The sequence below is a fragment of the Suillus bovinus genome (genome assembly GCF_016758785.1).
Source record: "Suillus bovinus strain UH-Sbo-P2 chromosome Unknown EDB93scaffold_1, whole genome shotgun sequence".
Taxonomy (NCBI): Eukaryota; Fungi; Basidiomycota; class Agaricomycetes; order Boletales; family Suillaceae; genus Suillus; species Suillus bovinus.
Genome location: NW_024542057.1, coordinates 1,070,514 through 1,091,915, shown reverse-complemented (window position 1 = coordinate 1,091,915; position 21,402 = coordinate 1,070,514). Strand labels below are relative to the sequence as shown.

At 47.9% G+C, this 21,402-nt stretch overlaps 7 protein-coding genes across 7 annotated transcripts; 2 read left to right on the top strand and 5 right to left on the bottom strand.

Annotated features, from left to right (window-relative positions):
- Positions 1 to 451: 451 nt before the first annotated feature.
- EDB93DRAFT_1112921 (uncharacterized protein) lies at positions 452 to 1,873 on the top strand. The gene is made up of 4 exons (XM_041448165.1): positions 452 to 1,091; positions 1,147 to 1,332; positions 1,382 to 1,472; positions 1,520 to 1,873. The coding sequence occupies exons 1-4, from the start codon at positions 525 to 527 to the stop codon at positions 1,690 to 1,692; spliced, it is 1,017 nt and encodes a 338-aa protein (XP_041313739.1). The 5' UTR covers positions 452 to 524; the 3' UTR covers positions 1,693 to 1,873.
- A 1,927-nt stretch (positions 1,874 to 3,800) lies between these two features.
- EDB93DRAFT_1196810 (uncharacterized protein) lies at positions 3,801 to 7,204 on the bottom strand. Its single transcript, XM_041450893.1, has 5 exons — positions 6,698 to 7,204; positions 6,555 to 6,649; positions 5,930 to 6,504; positions 4,556 to 5,878; positions 3,801 to 4,503 (listed from the first exon to the last, which is right to left on the bottom strand). The coding sequence occupies exons 1-5, from the start codon at positions 6,782 to 6,784 to the stop codon at positions 3,986 to 3,988; spliced, it is 2,598 nt and encodes an 865-aa protein (XP_041313738.1). The 5' UTR covers positions 6,785 to 7,204; the 3' UTR covers positions 3,801 to 3,985.
- A 1,747-nt stretch (positions 7,205 to 8,951) lies between these two features.
- EDB93DRAFT_1244762 (uncharacterized protein) lies at positions 8,952 to 9,496 on the bottom strand (the record flags this gene model as incomplete). Its single annotated transcript, XM_041452246.1, has 2 exons — positions 8,952 to 9,287; positions 9,341 to 9,496. The coding sequence occupies 2 exons, from the start codon at positions 9,494 to 9,496 to the stop codon at positions 8,952 to 8,954; spliced, it is 492 nt and encodes a 163-aa protein (XP_041313737.1).
- Positions 9,497 to 10,963: 1,467 nt separating this feature from the next.
- On the bottom strand, positions 10,964 to 14,017 carry EDB93DRAFT_1073811 (uncharacterized protein; the record flags this gene model as incomplete). The annotated part of the gene is made up of 4 exons (XM_041445042.1): positions 10,964 to 11,323; positions 11,384 to 11,866; positions 11,920 to 13,895; positions 13,948 to 14,017. 4 exons carry the CDS (start codon positions 14,015 to 14,017, stop codon positions 10,964 to 10,966), a joined length of 2,889 nt encoding a protein of 962 aa, XP_041313736.1.
- A 481-nt stretch (positions 14,018 to 14,498) lies between these two features.
- Positions 14,499 to 16,954, bottom strand: EDB93DRAFT_1112871 (FMN-dependent dehydrogenase-domain-containing protein). Its single transcript, XM_041448164.1, has 12 exons — positions 16,689 to 16,954; positions 16,579 to 16,633; positions 16,264 to 16,524; positions 16,142 to 16,211; positions 15,529 to 16,085; positions 15,430 to 15,478; positions 15,363 to 15,379; positions 15,250 to 15,307; positions 15,109 to 15,195; positions 14,948 to 15,051; positions 14,782 to 14,892; positions 14,499 to 14,729 (listed from the first exon to the last, which is right to left on the bottom strand). The coding sequence occupies exons 1-12, from the start codon at positions 16,733 to 16,735 to the stop codon at positions 14,685 to 14,687; spliced, it is 1,461 nt and encodes a 486-aa protein (XP_041313735.1). The 5' UTR covers positions 16,736 to 16,954; the 3' UTR covers positions 14,499 to 14,684.
- A 35-nt stretch (positions 16,955 to 16,989) lies between these two features.
- Positions 16,990 to 19,760, top strand: EDB93DRAFT_1112868 (uncharacterized protein). Its single transcript, XM_041448163.1, has 7 exons — positions 16,990 to 17,195; positions 17,245 to 17,309; positions 17,361 to 17,749; positions 17,800 to 17,826; positions 17,881 to 18,011; positions 18,060 to 18,307; positions 18,357 to 19,760. Exons 1-7 carry the CDS (start codon positions 17,127 to 17,129, stop codon positions 19,315 to 19,317), a joined length of 1,890 nt encoding a protein of 629 aa, XP_041313734.1. The 5' UTR covers positions 16,990 to 17,126; the 3' UTR covers positions 19,318 to 19,760.
- On the bottom strand, positions 19,645 to 21,277 carry EDB93DRAFT_1244758 (CMGC MAPK protein kinase; the record flags this gene model as incomplete). Its single annotated transcript, XM_041452245.1, has 11 exons — positions 19,645 to 19,688; positions 19,738 to 19,773; positions 19,829 to 19,889; positions 19,941 to 20,006; positions 20,060 to 20,208; positions 20,262 to 20,373; positions 20,430 to 20,678; positions 20,733 to 20,806; positions 20,855 to 20,915; positions 20,971 to 21,164; positions 21,217 to 21,277. 11 exons carry the CDS (start codon positions 21,275 to 21,277, stop codon positions 19,645 to 19,647), a joined length of 1,107 nt encoding a protein of 368 aa, XP_041313733.1.
- Between the last annotated feature and the right edge of the window lie 125 nt (positions 21,278 to 21,402).

Below are 21,402 nucleotides of genomic sequence, written 5' to 3'. Positions count from 1 at the left end.
AAAAATTAACACCTGACTTCGTCGAACACAATGATCGTTGACGTTGACGATCCCGTCCAAGCATGACTTATCTACCTTCGCTTTCGACCAGAGTGCACTCGCTTCGGTCCTGCCACCTTTCGCCAACTCAGAACTATCAAAAATTCAACGAGATATAACGGCTGGGGATTTTATAGTGAGATCCCTCATCTTTTGAGCCCCTGGTGCAACAACCATACCTATGAGGTCGGTAGGAAACCGATGACTGAAGCTCATCTTTGGATAGATATGGCAGTTTTTAATCATCATCTCATGCATGTTCGGGCCATTCCATCTTGAGCGACAATGCTGACATAAACTGATTTTGCATACACGTGACTAAACGCGTCGCGATCGAGCTTGTTTATTTCGTGGCAGTGCTGATTTAACCACAAGGCAGAGTATAAGAACAGCGTGCCCGCGAGCAATACCTCCCATTTCCAGTCCTCGATTTACGTGCATTACTTTCTTCACGACTTATTCTCAACTTCAACTCGCCTTACAATATGATTTCCGCTATCTTCGACAGTGCTGCCCATGTCACCGTCGCTGGGTGCCTCGGAGCCTTCTTTCTCAAACATACTGTGGTGGATCGCACGATCAAGGCCGTCAAAGAAGCGGAGAACGTAACCGCTGGCCTCGTTATATCCGAATTATGTATCTCTATCGCGGCCCTGGTTCTAGCTTCCCACAAGACCGCCGGGATACTCCTCAGTAAAGAAGCTCAACCCCCTCCGAAGTACAATTTGGCCGAGCTCAACGCGCCTCTCATCGGCAGCAAAGTGTCCGATTTTTCTACCGCATCAGACTCAATTTTATCGAATCCAATCGCAACTGAATCTTGCAGCACTCCGCCATGCCTGTTAACTTCACCGAACCCCATTGCAAATGACTCCGACTACTGCACTTCACCATATACATGTTCAACACTATGCACGCCAATACTGCCGCCCTCACCTGTTCAGAATGCCAAGCGCTTCTCAATCGATTCCGACACCACTCTTGTTGACCACGATAATGATTTCGTGAGGGATCTCTCTGACGCAGACATTCAGGAAAGCACTTGTCCCCAGGTATGAAGTCGTACAGTCGCCTCAGCTTTGTCGCTTAATGTTTGAATATTTGTAGGACGACGATGACTTGACTGGACCCTCTCCGAGTCAGCGGACGCAGCTCCAACCGATCATCCCAGAGGACGGACCCCAAACGATCGCAACGCTTTCTCTCGGCAGCAATATGCCTCAGATTGTCTCGCCTCAGCTGAAACCCCCGGATAAGAAACGGCATCGGAATTTCCGCCCGGGCAGAGACAAGGTATAGACATTCTTTGTGGAACAAAGTGCCGCACTCATCGTTTTGTTAGCATGCGTCTAGATCCACACGGGTGGTCGCTGTCCGTGGCAGCATCGAACGCGCTTACGCTAAGCAACAAGTGGAACACACTGCTATCATAGGTGAGTGATTTTTGGTAACGTCCACTTTATTTGTTGACCTAAAGTAGATCACCTTGAACAACTGCACAACGATCTCCTCGGCGACCAAACTGCTCTTGTCGACGGCTGGGCAGCTGCCATGTCCCAGCTCGGACTCACCTCTGCGTTGTCGACTGCCTCACCGCCTCTGCACCGGAATACGCCCAACCCAGGAATCTCGATCGACATTATTCAAGACTGACATCTCTACTATGCACATCGCTACTCCTCAGGTCCCCTACGACCAAATACCGAAGACCTGCAACGGCCTCCCTCGCTGTCCCCTACGACCTGGAGCTTCAATGCCCGCGAGGTTGAAGGCCACCTCTGGCCGCGCACGATCTATCTCTCCGCGCCGCTTGGATATCTCTGCAGCCTTCGATGTCGGATGTCCCCTACGACCGAATCCGACACAACCGCAACTAGATGACGGCCTCCTTCCTGTCTCACGATTTGGAGTTGAAGGCCACACCCGCGGCTCCCATCCATCTATCTCAAGCTTCTTCTCTTATCTTCGCCATCATGTAAATGGCTCGATGTATCTCTTTTGTCTTTGTATTTCTCTTACCGGTATCTACTTGGCAGATCATGGACCGCCTGTGACTTGTGGACGCATCTTCCTTTTATCGATATGTACTCGACAAGACTGCTCATTTTTTTTGTAACATGTAGGCACGATTTCTCTTGTTTCTTTTATCTCTTGGCAATGTTTCCATATTTTCGTATATGTACGACAAATGTATGATGACCAGTATTGTATATCGGCAGTTTGTGGTTTTTGAATCCAAATTTCTTTGCATAATGCGCTCCGGAACTCGAAGACACGCCTGAGGCTGATCGTGAGCGCAAATGAAAAGTGATCAGTTTTGCATGTAGATCAATAGCACAAATAAAATATGTCAAAGAGATCAATTCGATATTGCAAGGTAGACGCGCAAACATACCTTCCTAGTGGAAATAATCATGAGTGTGCATCGTCAGGATTATAGGCCCGCTCTTAAAATCGTCAAGCTGGACTACAGTTACAGCCTGAGGATAGGTCCGCATAGACCAAACTTGTCGCAACGGTCCATGTAAAAATGCCAGTAATAAAGTAAAATCCCAGACAATCCAAGCAAGGTCATCGCCGGCAACGGCGCCTAGTACCTATGAGGTCGGTATATAAAACTCTAATTTACTGTGTTTCGTACATGTCCTACCGTGATCCAGCCTACTTTCGCCCATACTATCACCTGATTCGGAATGCACAATCGATGGATAATGCACAATGCACTCCAGAGCTCACCACTCTACATATATTTCATTCGGAACAGCTGGTGGACAATTATTAGCATACATTCAATAATACTACCAATTCAAAATTTTAAAATCGGTGCTGTGAAGCCTTCCCGAGATGAAACATTGTGCGAGTGTGCCCAAAATGAGTGATTTTTGGACACTAAATCCAAGATCCACCCAGATCCCATTAACCTATCAACACAGAAAGTTCAAAATATGTGAAATGCACCATCCTGAATCTACTCCAGGTGTTTCTATGTCAATAGGACACCACCACAGCATGCTATTCGCGATTCATGAGCAAAGCGTGACGGTCAGGCTAGATTGGGAAATCACACTCTCGGCTTGGTTGAGTCTCCGCTTTCTTTGCATTCGGCAGAATCGGCACATACCAGCATCTGTTCCTTTGAAGACACCAGAGGACATTGTTACATTACAAGGACAGTCGACCAATGCCAAGGACAGCTCGAGTTTTTCGCAACCGCCCTTCACCACATTCACAACCTCCTCTCACACGCGAGGATCGTGAAAAACGTATCAAGGATGCAATCGATACATGGCGTGGGGGTGAAACTAAAAGCCTTCCTGCACCATTAAATAGAGTTTCAGCAAATAATGATCACTCAGCACATCCTAGTGTTTATTACTAGATATTATTCCCTCAATGAAATTTGATTTGGAGCTCGTTATTGAAGCTTGAAGTTATGAACGGTGCGGAACACTGGACTTTCATTCGCTTTGCACGCTGTCGGACTGTGAATATCATTGTGTATTGGCCGAGGTGCCGCGCGTGACATAGTGTGACGAAATTGTGCATTTCTATTGTGTTTTCGACACCTCAACTTCCAGTGCTGCCGCTGCAACAAGCTCGCAACAAAATTAAAAAATTCTTGTTGGGCCTAATGCACAGAGACCTAAAGTATACACTACAGTAGATCCGATACGAATATGTGTTGTTGTTGTGTTGCTATTCAGCAATAAGTGTAAATTGTGCATTTCCCGTCGAATGATAGTATCGTTAACCAGCACAAAGATCATTTTGTGCATCACGAACGTGTGCTGTTATCGTAACCGTCCACAAATGAGATAGTGCATTACAAAGAGTCCGACAACATATTTACAGGAACTACGAATAAGGCCTCTAGCTGTCAACATCTCCGACCAGCGAAGGTCATAACGTTAGAAATAAATACGGCTACCATGATCTTACACCTGTCTCAATATCCGTCGTTTGAACGGAAAATCAATGGTCGCTCGAATGCTCCAGGAGTGTGTACATCTTCAGGTAATGGATTTGAAGCATTAAAATCCGGTGCGAGCTGTGGCCTCTGCGAGAGGCCAGTCAACCTTCTTGACGACCGTATACCAGTCCTGACATTTAACGACTGGACATGAGGCGTCATGGACGGAAGTATTAGAGGTCGCATCCCACGTTGTGCCAGAGGCACGCACGACTCTAGGTCCGGAACTGAAACTTCCTCCTCAAAATTTGAGACAGGCGATAGCCCCGTCTCCATTGAGAGTTGCGATCTCCTACGGCTTGCGGAGGGTGATGGCAGATTCAGTATTCCTGCCTCTCTCAAAGGCGACGGACAGAAAGGCAATACGGACAAGTGGGGGGAAGCTTCCCGAGATCCGTGGCTTTCAGCTACGTCAAGGTTGAACGCACACTCTCCAGACACATCCGAAGGCTTATACACAGTCGCATTCCTGTGGCTAGCAGGAGTTGTTAGATCTACAACAGATATTTTAGAAATCGTTCAGAAAATTCAAGAATCAAGACTTGCCACCTATAAAAGACGTAATCTCGTACTGCGTTCCGCCAGAATTGAACCTATAAGATCGCCCTGCGTCCGCGGGCACCATTCCGTTGTCTTCCTGACAGGGAGAGTCTGACGCGAGGTCAGAACGAGGAGAGCTAGGCATGTCTTCCAAAGCTGCAGGTATTCTTGGCAGCGGAAGCCCAAGAGTGTCGGAAATCGAGCCTTGACCTAACCGAAGACGAGTCAGATGGTCTTCCTTTGATCGTAATTTGACAGCTGGCAATGTTGCAGGAAGAGGAGCCCAGGAGGCCGACAGTGGCGGGGAGGGGAAGTTGCTCAAAGAGAAGTCGGACATCGTCTGCGCGCCGGTGGAGGATGACTGACGCAATTTTTCAGCCTGAATTGAACTGATTCTTGGTGATGAAGGGGAGCTTGGAGAAGTGGAGGTCGGAGAGCAGGAAATTGGAGACTTCGGAGAAAACAGTCGAAGCATTGCGATTGTTTTATCTAGTTCATTCTGCAGTTCTAGCAGTTCTTCAAGAGATCTGCCGGATGAAGATTGCCTGCTGGGAACTTGTGGAGGTTGAGGAGTGAAACCCTTGATTACAAAGATAGGCGAATCTTGAGCTGGAGGATCTGGAGGGGCAGTCATGACAACGGCGGCTCCATTTTCATCGGAGGATGTTGCAGTCGGCGGGATAGTAATCATCTGCAACTTCAGAGGTTGGGGGCGGGTGGGTACGTCTGCACGAACTGCATGCCAAATTTGTCCACTGCTCAATGAGGTGTTCCTAGATCTGGTGCCTGCAGACTGGGTATCGAGCATAGATAGCCTTTGGAAGTTGGAGACAGAATCGTTTACAATGTCTCTCCATTCTGTGGATACCCTGTCCGTAACAGAAGCGACGGAAGTCATACTTTGATTTGCGGCACTGCCTTGACCCACGGCAGGCTGATCTGGGGCCCCCTTTCCAGCTTCGCTCTTGTTCCATAGTTTGGCTTTCTCCTCATCTTGGTCTGACTGACCATGGGACAGGCTCCATGAAACCCAGGGAGCACGGCTTACGGTGGCAAGCGTAGAATGACGGGTGACATTAGCATTTATACTTCTGCTTTGATTTTCGGAACTGGGAAGCCTGGGTGTAGACACCACCGGTGGGGATAGCCTGAATGTCGATTCACGGGTCCGTTCTGGCAACTTGACTTTCAACAGTTCCAAATCCCTGGGTTGGTAAGTAGCTGGGGTCTTTTTGTGACGGAGAAAGTGAAGAATCATCATAAAGACGACCAAGATGTAGAGCTCTATTGCTTGAAGAAGTCGACCAAGTATTGACTCTGTGAATGCGACTGCCGAAAAAAAAATCAGTTAAGCAACGCATGCATGAACATTTAACCTACAGAAAATCAAGTTTCCGACGGAAATCCCAGTATTAAACGTTAGCGCCAAGATGGGAAACCCATACTCCTCAAAAGTGTGCGATCGGGCAATCGACGAGGTTGGAACGGTGTTGAATAGCATCTTCAGAAGAAGCAATAAGGAGACCACGACCTCGAGTGTAACATCCGCTGCATACACCGGGCCATAAATATGGAATCGTTGAATTACGCGCCAAATTATTTGCAAAGCGGCGATAGTAGGGATGGTGGCCAACAAAGTAACCTTTACATATAATCCTAGAGCACCCCACCGAGACCAGCTGCCACTGTGGACGTTGTCCCGAGAACTGAGTGTGAGAAAGTTGTTCCATCGATCCTGGAATGGAGGATGTCGGGGATCTCCGATAGGGGGCTCAGAGACATACAGCCAGTAAGACAGAAAACGTAGGCCGAGGGATAGGGCAAGTAAAACCTCCCTTGTTGTAATCAATGGCTGTACGATGACCTGAGTCAAGTCACGGATAAGGATTTGTATCAGGTCGATGACGACAGCTGCGAAAGATAGCAACACCGAAAAATAAAGGGAGACGACAGAGCTGAATTAAGCATCAGCTCTGGACGGTTAAGAAATACCGTGGCCACTCACAGCGTGAAATGTCTGACGAAGAAAAAGAATGCAGATGCTCCAAAAGCTAACATTCCGACCGAGATGAAGGGAATGTCAGATAATATGGATTCAATCTTGAAGCCTTCATGAGCTTGGCGAATAACTTATGTCATCGGACTCACATCGCAGTCATTGTTGCTCGACGCTACAGAAGAGAGGAAGCTATATCCCAAGTTGCACGTCGAGGACTCAGATGCATTGTTGGACATGGAAGCGGATATGACCAAAAAGGAATGAAATGGCGTGTGTGCCTTTGCAGTGGAAGCGTTGAGTCAAGCTGTTCACAGTTGATCCCAGTAACTAGATGAACTGGAGTTAGACGAGAAAAAGAAGGGAAGCAGTGAGCTGGTGTGAAAACCAGCTGGCAGTGTGCGAGCAAAGCTGGGCAAAGACTGATGATATCAAGCATTCAAAATGGCGCCTCTAGCCTAACGACTTTTGGAAGGAACGTTACTTTGAAGTTAGGAACTTCTTCTGAGGATGAGGGGGGCGAAAACAAACATAATGAAGCCAGGATCTATTTTTTGTCTTGAATACATCGCGGGATCCTCTAACGCAGAGAAATCATTTGCTTGACAACAGAAGACAACGACAATAGCAACGAACGGATAGTTCGCAGATTTCGGAATGTAGCCATGTGGAACGTGTAGTAACAACCTGTAACAAGGCGCTGTGCAAAGACAACCTGGGGTAGCTTAACAGGAAATTATGATCGATATTAATATAATAACCGGCCGGCTCCGTAAAATTATCATTACATAATGCACTACCACCAGCCTCATTATCCAGATCAACAGAAAACTCAAGCTCCATCGACGAATTTTGAAAGTCTATTACCCAAGTACTTGCAAGCGAATGTAGAATGCAGAGGTTCATCAATCGAGTATCTATGGATAAAAAACTATAAAATTGACGTCCTTCCCCGCAGTCATTACCTACATATTGACATTTATCCCTGATATTCGTCAGAAAATTTTCAGTTCCCAGAAGTTGGCTCCCTCGTGCCTATGCAAGACCCCGAACCTCAAGCTCATCTTTGTTAGTTCCAACACCTGATAGGCTGCTTTGCTTCCTCACACTGCTCCCGTTGCTCACTCCTTTGAATATTCATGTCACTGCCAGTGAGCTGGGCCCCACAGGGATTATCATGGGTCCTGCGATTGCTTATATCTTGAAGTGATGCAATTCCGGGGAGCCGAAAAATTTCAGACAAGTAACAGGGGACGGTAGATGTAAGCACCTGACTTCCTTCAGTATATATAACTACCGGCGACCGCTGATACTGAAACAGTGTTCTACATTTTGGTGTAACGGTTATAGACTCCTCAGCCCAGTATATCCTGAAGTCTGCATCCGACAATGTTAATGCGATAAGAATTAAGCACCCACAATACTTCGATCGGAAACAAAGGTGAATAAGTTCACCGTGCAATGCCCAAATTGTGCTTTGAGGCCTCACGAGTCAAATTTTGAATTTTCACAAGGCATGATTGGACCGATAAGAATCCTTCCGTTGGCGGAAACACCCAGGTCGTTTCACAAGAGGACTACGAGGAACGGAGCTACACAGTGGGATGAAACTTGATGGAGAGGATTTGTGATTGTCAACATGTGCTCCTCACGGTTATCACTCAATTGAGGTATTTAATCAGTTCGGCATTCCATTTGCGAGTCTTGCCATCGAGGATACGAGGTAGGAGAACTGTGGTACATTTAGTATCGTGCGTCACTTTTCACGACTTGTACTCATTTTTTTTGTACTTTTAGCCCCGGTCAGCCAGACCTTGCCAGAGTTTGACATTCTCGACGTCAGGCACGGACCTGGGTTCCATGGGTAATTTCAAGGGTTCTGGCGGGAACTTTCACCGAAATCAATAAGCCTAAGGTTCGTAGCAAATGGAACTGGTATTCCGATCATCGTGTCGTGTACCACAACACGTTCTTTTGCCTGAAAATAACGTACCACTGGTACGCTCTGTTTTATAATATGATCAATAGAACCAGTTATCGAGCACTGAAGTTACGCGACCCGGCTGTGCAGTCGCATCTATGGCCCATCAGCAAGAGAAAGACCGTCATGGTACCGATCTGGCGCAAATTTAGCAACTTGGCACCTGTGCAGCAGCATTTTTTGGTCACGAGCCCTAGTTACAAGTGATTCAGTGTGCAGAGGATGATAAATTTCGAGGATATAATTATGACAGTTTCTACCAGCCTCCAGGGGCTTGTTCGCGGCGATCCTGGGTTCAACTCTAGGATTCCGTTGGGATACTAGCCCGAGTGATTCAAGAATAAACGTAAAGTTCGTGCAATACCATACTCGACACTGATTCGTACTACAAAGATGGGACTATGTGATCATGGTTATATCTACGACTAGGTAGGTGACCTGCATGGGTCGCCAAGACATTGCTCTGATTCCGAAGGCTCGTAAGACGAGTCACAAGAGCGCTTCGCGCGTCTGAAACGCCTCGAGTGCCAAACGACGTAGCGCCGATGAGCAGTAAGGTCCACTGCGGTTAGGATTCCGAGCGCAACAACATTCCAGTCAACAGGGAAGGGCGGAATGACGAAATCTTGCAGAGTAGAATGATTGGCCTCTGACCGAGGATCGAGCTTTTTCTGAAAGTCAAGGAAGAGGTCTCTCATCTCTGCCATCCCTCGGTTCAGAATCTTCGAAACCTCGTCCATGCGTACCACGGGCATCAAGGTCTGCCAAAAAACTTGGATATATGAGTGCGTACAATGATTGCAAGATAACTTACGCCATGCGCTCTGTCCTCCGGCTTTCCATTACGCATGTCAATTGCTTTGTCTTTCTCACCTTTGATCCATATAAAATACTCGACTGATTCGACATGGCACCAATTGTGATCTGCAACTTTGAAAGGCTCGTTGAAATCCCGTGGCGTTGAACGCATGTCGGTGAATGCATGACGAGATATAGGTTTTTGTATCTGGATACTCAACGATCATGGATTCCATCTTCTCAAAGACATGATCCCACTCCTCCGTCATTGCCGTTTCTCCCAGGTAGGGAATAAGCACAATATTGCCGGGCCCCCGTGCGGCGGTCAGCGATATGACCATATCTGGCGTGACCAACTTGTCCTCCATCTCGAGTTGATAGTTCATGTGGACCCGAGGCCGAATCGTCATGCGATGATACGGGAGACTGTTGAATGCAAGCGCAAAGCAATCTTTCAGTTGATCATAGAACACTTCATGAAGAATAGATGGCATGTCGACTTCAAGAAGTTGTTGGGTTATAATCGTAAGTCAACCTAAAGCGCCCACTTCAGAACCACTCAAAAGAGAAACAAATCAATCGACTCAACCTGGGCTTTGTCAATACGCGGCCTGTGTCTAGCTCCTGTTCTAATATCTCGAATTCTTTCGCTCCCACACCAGGGAATTCCTGTGGTATTTGGTAAGTATATCAGTTGTGAAACTCACTAGAGCACATACCATATGGCTACTATTTGCTGGAGCTGATCCAGTTACGTATCTCAAAATTTTCCGTACATTTTCAGTCAAATCAGTTTCAGAGCGCTTGTAGCTTGTGACCTTTGGAAAAAAAGAGCTGTAATCATGATTAGGGTCCGGAAAAGCTACTCATGAGTATTCGATGGGTTGAATGTTGTCTTCGAGGTGTTGCGCTGTGAGGTTACTTGGAAGCTCCGGGAAGAGGGGAAGAGCATCACCAAAATTCCCCTATGCTGAACTTGCCTTATGCGGACACTTTCCCGAGAGCCGACAGTGCGATGACGTGTGATGCATGTGATGACCGTCCCGGCCCGTCAAAACTGTTCCTTCCTGTTCCGCATCCGTTGGTGACATTTCCCGCCCCGCTCAATACCTGTGTCGTCTCTTCGCCGCCAGCAATCAGCCGCCGCCAGTCTCACAGATGGTTCCGCCATAAAACTGGAAGACCTCGATGCAAACAAGCCCCTAGAAGTCTACTGGATGGACAGGCCCTGGAGGAGTTGTCATTTCCCGGACGTTCTCGCGAATTTGAGGATTGCAATCGCCATTCGGTTACGCCCTTGAGAATGGTTTTGAGGTGGCTGCCGCATGCACTCGACTTCTCTGTGATACATAGTATAAATGTAAAACAAGCTAATCCAACTCCGAGATCAGTGCTGTTCTCTATCATGCAGTGCCCTGACGATTAACTTATGGCCAGGATTTTTCCACAGTAGCTGAGCTTTTCTCACAAGATACTTATACGTTTGATGGTCACCACTTCACCCTCGTCCGTGGTCCGTCGTCACCTCACATAAACCCACACAACACTATGTTAAGATCATAATTACATATCATAGACTCCAAGAATTTGCTAAGAATCATTGTCCCTTTGAGTTTAGACTCCAGAGCCTTGAAACAGTTTATACACCAAACGAACTTCCTCCATTAGTCATCTGCCGAACTAAGAACATCCCCCGACCCTCATCTACGCTCTGTCCACTTCTCATGCCAATCACGCTCTTGGGTCTGGGGCGAGGTGTAGCAGTGCCCAACTGTTTCGTCGGACTTAAGCCACCACCGGTCAATTGTCTCGCAAGCGCTGCGTCACCGCCACGCAACCCTGTAAACTGACGTGCGATTGTGGTGGTACCTGTGAACTGAGGTTGAACGGCTCTAGATGTGGAGGTGCTACCGCCTATGCTGCGTCCCGTCAGTGATGGCACAAGTGGTTTGGTGGGTGAGTCTGCTTGAGGGTTTCTCAGATCCAGGGGAAGCAGAAGCTGGTTGTCGATGACGTTATGAATATTTTAGATCTGAAGATGAACATCGCGTGGACTTACGAGGCATTCCCTACACCAGACACCCCCATCAATATCTCGCTTCGCAGCAGAGTCCAGCTTCTTGCCGCAACCAGGTTGCAATTTGTCACGTCGTCCTTTGTTTGCTCCCTTACCGCCACACACAAGACAGGACGCATGCCATCTAGAACCTTGAGGACCAGGCACTACACCCACCTCCATCGGAGAGACGGATTTGGAACATGCCGGGCATGTCGTTGAGCTGCCAAAACGAGGGGGCGTGGTCAATACTGCAGGTTCAAACGGCCTGGGTGGTGGTCTTTCCAGACGAGATGATGAGTAGGGAGTGGTAGTGGCTACCATCGAGGCTCGATTGACGGCCTTTGCAGCGCTCGATGCCGTCGGTCGTTCAATGCCCCTACGTGATTCTGACGGTGAAGGGGGCGAGGGCAACAAAGGGAATGCGGATGTGATTGAACCTGAAACAGAAGTGGATCTGACCTGAGCCCTTTCATGAGGGGCGCACTGCAACTGGTGAGTCAATAGTCCAGGTAAATAAGTGAACGCACGAGACTGACTTCCACATGACAAGCCCCTCCTTCCCCTCTGGCAAAGACTGCTTGGCCGCTCCCAGACACCTTAAAGGGGCCATCGCACATCACACATCTGAAACACTCGGGGTGATAAGTCTTCGGTGGCCCTGTAGTGTTAGCATCAGGGACAGTGACAAACCGGCCTGCTGTTCTGCTTGTAGAAAGGGACCCCCCACACTTCGCGCACAGTGAATCAGGTGTGAGGCTAGTGGCAGAGATAGAAAGTTGATTTGCTGCGTGTTTAGCTGGTTTTGGTGTCGGTGCTGAATTAACCTCTTGAGCGTCATGTTCTGACTCAACAGAGTCGTTGGGTCTGTCGGGCAAGTAAAGTGTATTACCATTGCCGAAGATGTCGACATGGCGCGCTAGTGGACTAAAGGGCAGGGGAGAAGATGGAGATGAAGCCTCTGTCGTAATGTCTGACATATCGGACATTAATTCCGGTGTAGATGGAGCCCAGGAAAGGCGCGGAGACGACAGGCTTGAAGTGCTAGCTACGCTACGAAGTGCTGGAGAACCGCGAGACCGCCTCGAGAGCGGAATTCGTGATCCCTCCAGGGGTTTGCCGACAGGAGAATTACTGTAGAAGGAAGGCGAAGACGAGGAACAAGCTATGCTCGCATTTGTTCGCGAGCCAGGTGACGAAGGTGATCGTGGCAAAAATCGGCTCTTCATCTCCTCAATTGCTTCAGCAGAGGGTCGCCCAGATGAGGGACTAAATCCGCTCATCTCTGGAGTCCCAACCCGTTCGCGAATGGTTGTGCTAGGTGTCACCCTGCGTTCACCAGCATCGGGACTTCTGCTCTGCCAAAACTCAGTCCGTGGAGAGCTGTTGCTTGAGTCGACACTGTCGAAGGCAGAGGAAAGTGACCCCATTGGAGAGAATGTTTGGGGCAGCCTCCTCTCCGAAATGCGACCAGGAATGGGACTTTCTTCTCGATAGTTCGCATTGGTATAACGCGACGTTGAGGCACCAAGGGCACTTGGTGTCGGAGATGCGTCATTAGAAGGTGTGCGATTAAGCACTGCATTTAAACGTGCGGTGAGCTCTTCCATCACAGGGCTACCTTCTCTACTCTTCATGATTCCAAGTCGCTGTTCTAGGTCATCAATTGCAGGACTTCCTTGCCAACTTATCGAGTCTCTGCGGAAGCGGCCTACGTGATTTTTCTCTATTCTCTCTATTCCTGGAGATTTGTGAGGTTTGGAAGGCGTATTGTCCCTATTCAAGCAACTTTCGAAGCAGTCTGCGCAGGATGGTCGACCTAGTAGATCGACCATAGGAGTGTCGCCAATGTTTTTGTGACACCCGTCACAGCGAAAGCATCTTTTATGCCAAACACGACCTGACGTTTCCACGAAACCACCCTCGCTCTTCACAATGAGCACTGGGCGATCACACGAAGGGCAGTCGCCTTTGGATCCACCGTGCTTGATGAAGCATTGACGACACAGGAATCTGTCTGTATCTATTGCAGGAGCAGAAGGGTCTGGATATATGGTCGCATCTGGTGGGAATTCAGAAGAGCAGATAGCGCAGCAGTAAGATGCAAGGGATTCTTTGGGCTGAAGAACTGACCCATAAGCTTTGGAGAGTTCGGGCGCGTATGGGGAAGGAAGTACTCCTGCAGCGGCGGAAATAGTAGTTGGTGATGGAGGGGCTTCATGATGGATGTTGCTTAACGACACTGAGTGCTTCAGCGGTGAGGCAGGCCGCGATGTAGCTGATCCAATGTGCACAGAGGTGCGGTTTCCGAAAGGATCTGAGTACTTTCGAGGTAGACGTTCTAGGGGTGAAGACGAGGCATCTAGGGTAACACTTTCTCCGGCAGTCAGCGAGGTGGAGTCGGAGTTGAATGGTTGTGCGCGGCTGGGAGGTCGAGACCTCTCACGAGAAACGTAAGTCTGAGACCATCTGTCTGCAGCGGGCTCTTTGGAAGTTGTCCATTGTACTACGGGGGCTGAGACCTCGTTTGATATGAGCAGTTTACTGGTGCATAAAATGGGACAAACCAACTGCTGTACCACCACATTTGCACCGTTCTCCTATGACAATATTTCCGCACCTCCGACAGAAGCCCATCCTTTATCTGTTGACCTACAAGGATTACTTCAGTAACGTTAATGTTGGTAAGATCACGACAAACGCAAGTGAAAGACAAAGTATTTGTGTAAAGAGAGCCGAAAACGCGCACGAGGCCACAGTTGAACATTGATGTCGCGGTCACATGACTAGTCACTTTCCTGTTTGGTCGAACTTCAAAACAGCTCTGTGCAAAATTGCAAATAGTACATACTAGGATGAGCGATGGCACCAGCTGGCGCATTGTGCGAACACCATGTTCTAGATTTCGAGACTCAAAATATAAGTCTTGCAGGGTCACAGCTGCAACTGGGCCCGCTACCTACTTCTTCGCTTTTTATTATTCGGTTACGTTTGAATGGGGGAGCCGAACGTTACGCATCGGTCGCTGTTTTATGCATGTCTAAGCTAGTGTGAAGAAAACAAGCCATCTTATATTGTCAGCCATGGAACCAAACCGTTAGGACGAATATGCTGATCTGCTGGCTCTGCATAATTTGAATTCAAGACATGTCCACAATTGTGCAGTAACTTTGGCTGGTGGTATCACTTAGCAACAATATTTGTTGTGCCCACATGGACCCCTATAGATGCAATATCTAAATACACGGTAGGCATGTACATATAACAGAGGATGTTGTAGCTCAGCGCTCAGGACTGCAATCATCTACAGTTTCGCACGGGTGACTGGCTGCCAGTCGACACGCTCAACCTGCAAGGAAAGTCGTTTAACAGACGTAAGAAAGCACACAACTAGTACTTACCATCTGCGGTACGAGCTCGCCGATGTTTCGAACACCGAGCGACTGCATCCCAAAGCGGATTTCGCGTTGAAGGATACGTACCACATGAATCACGCCAGCCTCACCATATGCCTTTACGTATTCTAGTTAGACATTATTCACATGCGACTTGATAGAAACAACATACACTCTGGGCGTAGAGGAACGCGCGTCCCAAACCGACAGCTTTGGCACCCAGACATAGTGCTTTAATGACATCGGTTCCACGGCGGATTCCTCCGTCAATGTACACTATCAAAGATGTGTATTAGTTCAAGCGAAATGTTGTCAGATACTCGGGAGACCAGCCTTCAGTCTTCTCAAACACGTCAGGGCGTTGCTGTCGTATCCTGTACAACAACTCGATTGGTGGCAGAGAGTACTCCAATTGACGACCTTGTTTATAGCGTTAACTTCAGTGATTCCAGGAGGTGAATATACGCGGCATACCTCCATGATTCGATAGCACAATGCCTTCACAACCAGCTTCACAAGCCAGAACAGCATCCTGATAGCCCCTGTCACCATCTGGGACCTTTATACAAGGAGCCATACCTACTAACCTGAACACATTGAACACCTGAAACAGGGATGAAACGGAGTGACAGATGAAGGTGTGGATGCACAAACCTTTGATGACAATGGGTAACTTCGTAATACTTCGTATCCATGGTATCGTCTACAGAGGGAAGTCACTCCTGGCTTCTCATGAACTAAGCTATAACTCACCTTTTCCCATGTCATGTCAGCATCATTCATTCCGACAAGTGCGCCAGAGGTACCAAGTCGGTCAGTCTCGCCTTGATCCTCATCCGGCTTTCTCTGAGTGGGAAGACCTTGATTCTCAAAGTCCTCGAGATAATGCGGTATCCTGATGTCCAGCTCGCGATTACCAGCGACTAGAGCATCGACTGTCAAGAAAATTGCCTTGTAGCCTAATCCTTCGATTTCTCTTATGCATCTCTCGGCAGTGACATTGTTAACGTTTTTATATAATTGGAAAAAGAGAGGCTGGTCTGGGGACACACGTGCAGCGGATATCTCTGCGTAAGAGAGAGAAGAGTTGCTGGACACCATTTGTATAATGCCGGTCTTATAGGCACCGCGCGTAAGATTGGCCTCGCCTAATGGATGGCCTAGTCGGGCTAGCGCTGCACCACTGATGTACACGGGTATCGTGCTATTGTAACCGAGTATGATCGTCGAGGTATCACATTGGGACACAGGTTTCATAATCCGAGGATGAAAAAAAAAGCGCCCAAAGGCACGACCGTTCTCTACATGCGCTGTACGGTTGACAGCCGTGAAAATGCAATTCAACTAGAAAAAAGTACATGCTTACTTATACAGTCGTCCCCGGCTGAAGAATAGTAAGCCATGGCCCTGTACGGCAAGATCTTCTTCGCAACCTCCTGCAGATTGCAGTGATTAGAGTGTGGTATATAGTATACTTGAATACCCTACTTCCATGTCCTCGACATTGATTATCCTCTGAAGTGATGGTTTGTTCTTGAGCGCCTCTTCGACACGCAACTCATCTTTGGTTTGAACTTTGTTATTCTCTGGTTCCTTTAGACGATTTATTGACTCGTTGTCTAAAGTACCAAGGTGCTTTTCCGGAGCAAGGTTCTTGTCCAAAGCATCAGATGGATGGATAGGTATGTATGCAGCAGTGGCATCCTTTCCTGCATATCTGAGGATGACATTCGGCCCTCCGGGATGATCCTGGTGCATATCAGTTTAACGTATGCGCAACAAAAAAAAATGAACGAAACCCACAAAGATGAAGTCGGTCACATCGTAAACTTTGTTCTGGATGATGACCCAGCAGGAGCTGAAAATGTGAGGATGAATGATTGTTATTTGATGAAACGTGGTATGTAACACACCCGGTTGTAGTATGCTGGGCAACTTGTTCAAGAGTGAACGTCTGCATCTTGACGGAAGTGCGGAAAGGTTGTGAGCCGAAATTGGGTTAGAGCATGACGGTATTTAAAAGCATGGGTCGATGCCGGGCCGGGTGTCCGCGAGTGAGATTGGAAGTGACCCCAGTCAAGCAATGCGAGGTGTGTGCCTTGTGGAAGTTGATGTCATCGTGTTAGTGGACTAGAGAAAGAAGAAGAAAAAAAACAAATAACATCTCGCGAAGTCGAGGTTCAATGGATTAACCGAATCCTGATATCACGTGACTGTGGTTGGGCTCGCGTTGTGGATTGGCATCCGTTTATTGTGTAGCTTCCATTCTTAAACCACGCGCGCACCAGCAACCACAAGCACCAACTTGTTCCATCCGTTTCACTTCCCCTTCATCTCAACGCTATCTCTCAATGATTTCAGTGCCAGGCCGTGAGGTCCTGCAGGCAATGAAGCGAGTCGATATTCAGAAGTTGTGCAAAGTTAGATAAATCACTCATGCTATACCTGTTGCTAAATCCCCTTCATTAGGAATACGGTGTAAGAGCCAACCTCAAGACAGAAGCTTTGATAGACCTTCTGCTTGATACATCCCAGTGAGCCAACCCCAATATTAACACCGATCCAGCAATTAATCACAAGCGTAGACCCCAACCTTCCCGAAGCACTCTGCCGCAGCCGCCTCAACGATCTACATCTGTCAGAATAATAAGTCAACCCGGTGCTAGACCTCGTGGTCGCTCTAATGGATCTGTAATCATCCATGATACAGACGAAGAAGAAGGTGAAGAAGCTATCGGAGAAATAGAAGTGAAACAGCAGCCGAAAGAACACAAACCTCCGCCGGCCCCTGTTGGCCCCACCCCGAGAACCCGCAAAGCCAAAGATACTCAATATCGTCTTGGTGTTGGTCGACCAATCATTGCTGGAGGTAGCGGCGCCCGTGCTGTAACTAAATCTGTCAGTGGCTCACGAGGGAGCAAGAAGACGAAGAACATGAAAAATGTCAAGCCTTCAGAAGACCCCATCGCTGAAGGTAAGCGTTAATCTTTATCGAAAATCCATCAGTGATCTCAGCATTTGCAGAGCTAGAGCTAATCCCCGCCGCAACATGTCAGTCCATTAAATAAACGAATTCAAGTTGTCGAGTCGCTCACTCTCCCATAGCATCAGAACAAACAGAACTGAGCGATTCTTTGCCAGTGCCCCAATCACACTCCATACCGCTAGAAACGCATCCCGCAAGCATAACAGAGCCTTCCTACTCACAGATAGTTGAGAACGCTGTGGCTGCAGCTGTGAGTCCAATACATGTACGGTGTCTAACATTTATCTTACTTGTGCAGCTTGCTCCAGTACAAAAGGAACTGGAGGATCAGAAAGCTCAGTTATCTGACTTAAGAGACAAAGTCTCGGACATTATAGAGACATTCGAAACACGAATTTTGGGCCTCGTGGCGGAAATTGAAGGCCTGCGTGCACGAGCATCTGGACATTGTGCTGCTGAAATTCAAAAGCCCAAAGAGACTCCCCATCGGATACCAAATCCTCCATCAACCCCTAAACGCGTACGCAGTCCAGTCGATCCTCTTAGGTGAGAATTTTTATCATTTGTCATGCTGCATCGACTAACTAGATTTCAGTGATGCTTTGCCAGAGTCATCGGCAACGTCTAGCGATTCTTCGAATCCAAATGGCTTAATCAGTCATCAAGAGCGAGAGACAGATAACCCGAATCAGGGGGTGTCGCTTCTTCCTGGCTTTCGCACCACTCTTGGGAAACGCCTTCGAGATTCTACTGCCAGTAATACTACTGCGTTTTTTGAGCTTGGACAGGAGGAACAGCTTTCTGAAGCTGAGATTGCGAAAAGGATTGCTCGTCCCGCTCACAAGCGAGCGAAATTAAGTTCCTCTGCCATTACGGAGGATGCAGATGACTGTTCAGGTCCATCATCAGGTGCACAGGGAAGTCAAGATACCATTTCTGGCCCCTCACAATCCTCCGCAAGACCTGGTTTCCCCATATTTGGTGATCCTGATTACGTAGAGATGCCTCCACCCACAGAAAGCCTCCTTGATTTCTTCGTGCCACCTTCACCTCCATTGATGAGCGTGTCTACGACTATGGGAGCGCCTCTGGATGCTTTCCGTTTTGGTTGTCTGCCTACATCCACACCAGCTCGTTTCACTTTCCCCACTGCAATGGGAACCTTCCCGCATCCAGAACCCCCAACATCCCCATCCCCAGCAAATAACGTGGATCGACCACGTAGTCGTCAATCAGAGCAGGTCGGAATTTTCGGACATCGCCGCGGTAGTTCTGGAACGACCGGCAGGAGTAGGTCAAGGGGACCGACGGGTGGACAAGAAAGTGGTCTAAATCCCTCGATGTGGGCCGGTGGTATGCAGAGACAGCCGTCGAGCAATGAGGTAGCTTCGGGCTTGGGACTAACTGTACTGCGCACGGCGGCGACGGAAGAGGGCACTCCAGTACCTCCCGCACGTCGTACCATGTACGGGACCGAGTTAGAAGGGGATACTCGGTTTGGTGATTTTGGTGTTGAGGGTGTAGCGACTGGCTTTTGGGCTGGAGGCAGGCGCTAATAGTCTCTCGTTGGACCCTTATTTTGCTTCTACTGTCGTTTCGACTATCTACCTTTTATCCTAATATACTTGATTATCATTCGTACACACACTGCTGTCTCAGTAGATCCGATGTATTTTTGCATTTTCCTATATTGTTACTTTGCTCCGTTCTCCATTCTATCGTGCAGATGAGATTACAAGTATATAGTGATGATGTCGAAACCAGTGCGACAGTAAATAAATAAATCAGTGAAATAAATCCCGCAGTGTGGTGTTGAGTTCAGGCTAATAATATATGGCGGAGACCTGTGCAGTTGCTAGGAGTCGAATGATGGATATCATAGTTTAGATCGCCGGGACGAAGGACATGATTTCGTCGTATAGAAGTTCTGCAGACAGTTGAAGAGACCAGCTATTGAAAGGACTGGAGTCACGTACCTTTCAGTTCCGTTTTCGTGAGGTCATCTTTGAGCTCTAAGAACAGGAACCGAGTGAGTGAGCACACCGGAAATATTTGAATAAAACTCACGCTCAAAGTCGAAGTAGTTCGGATCAAGGGATGCTACGATTGGTTCGTCCTCTGGGTCATGCTATTTGTCTGAGTCAGGTGTGACAGAGAGTATAAATATATCTGAACTTACATATGCAGTAAGATATGGATGGTTGAGAGCTTCATTGACTGTCAAGCGCTTTTTGGGATCGAAAGTCTAGAAAGATGTATACCATCGCTCAACGGTTTTAAAGCAAGAAGGTGTCATACCAAAGTTCTCTGCAGGAAATCGATGGCTTCGGGGGATGCTTTCGGGAACAGCGATTGAAACGTCCTTCGTTTGCGGATTGGAAGAGTTCGGATATAGTCCCTCGATCTCCTTGAAGTGATCGAGTAGAACTCGTCCAAGGTTGGCGTACCTTGGCACAAATGTTCATCATGCCATTCGCTCCAAAATCAAAAAAGGACATACCAATTATATCCAGGATGAGATTCAGCTGATGTGAGTAGTCGCGCCCGGGAAACAGAGGTTTACCCGTCAGCATTTCAGCAAGGATACATCCAACCGCCCACAAATCAATAGCCTTCAAAACCATGCACGATGAGGGATGCGACTATCGTGCAATCGTGAGAGACTAACCTTCGTATACATCTTGAAAGAAAGCATAATCTCTGGTGCACGATACCACCGCGTTGCCACATATTCAGTCATCAAACCAGCCTCCTTGGCGCCCGGGGTTGTTGCTTTGACGCTCCTCGCCAGGCCAAAGTCACAAACTTTGAGATCGCAGTTAGCGTTGAGCAACAGGTTGGCCGGTTTTAGATCACGGTGGACAATATCGGCGCTATGTATAGATTCGAGGCCACGGAGAATCTGGTAAATAAAGTACTGGATAGTAACAATCAGGTCACATCGGATATCAGATGAGTCACCAAAATTCACCTGGCAATGATCGTCAGTCAGCTGCTGCGTCCGTATGACACGGTGAAGATCTGTCTGCATGAATTCCTGGATAACTTTCTAGGAGTCAGCGAGACCGGGGTAGATGAATTGAATAAACTCACAGTACACTTCCTTGAATTCTTCGAGTGATGGTGGCCTCGTTATATCCAATATCGAGATGATCTACAATGACCACTCTATAACATATCCCTGATTTATGAGTAAAGAACAGACGAACATTCTCATTGACACAGGTCTCCGAAAAAAATTTCAGCAGCTTCAGCTCTCGCAATGTTCGAAGGCAGAACAGTGTGTGCTCAAAAGGCAGGATCTTTTTGATGGCTACTTGTCGGCCAGTGGGTTTATGTGATGCGGCTACCACGGTTCCATATGCTCCTTCACCCAGACAGTACAAGATTTCATAGTCGGGACCTTGAAGGTGATTCAGCGCAAGGCATCTACAAGACGATAACCCGCCACTCACCGACGTCGAACCGAGGAAGAGACTTTACTATCTTCACTTTAGGTGCAGGTGCTGCGACCATTCTGATGAGAAACGAGATCTACTAGGGATTCAGAACTTTGGTGAAAGTCGCCTAGACAGAAAAATCGTCACTTTGAGATGTGGTTGGGGATTCTCGTGAAACAATACAGCGACTCTAAGTATGCA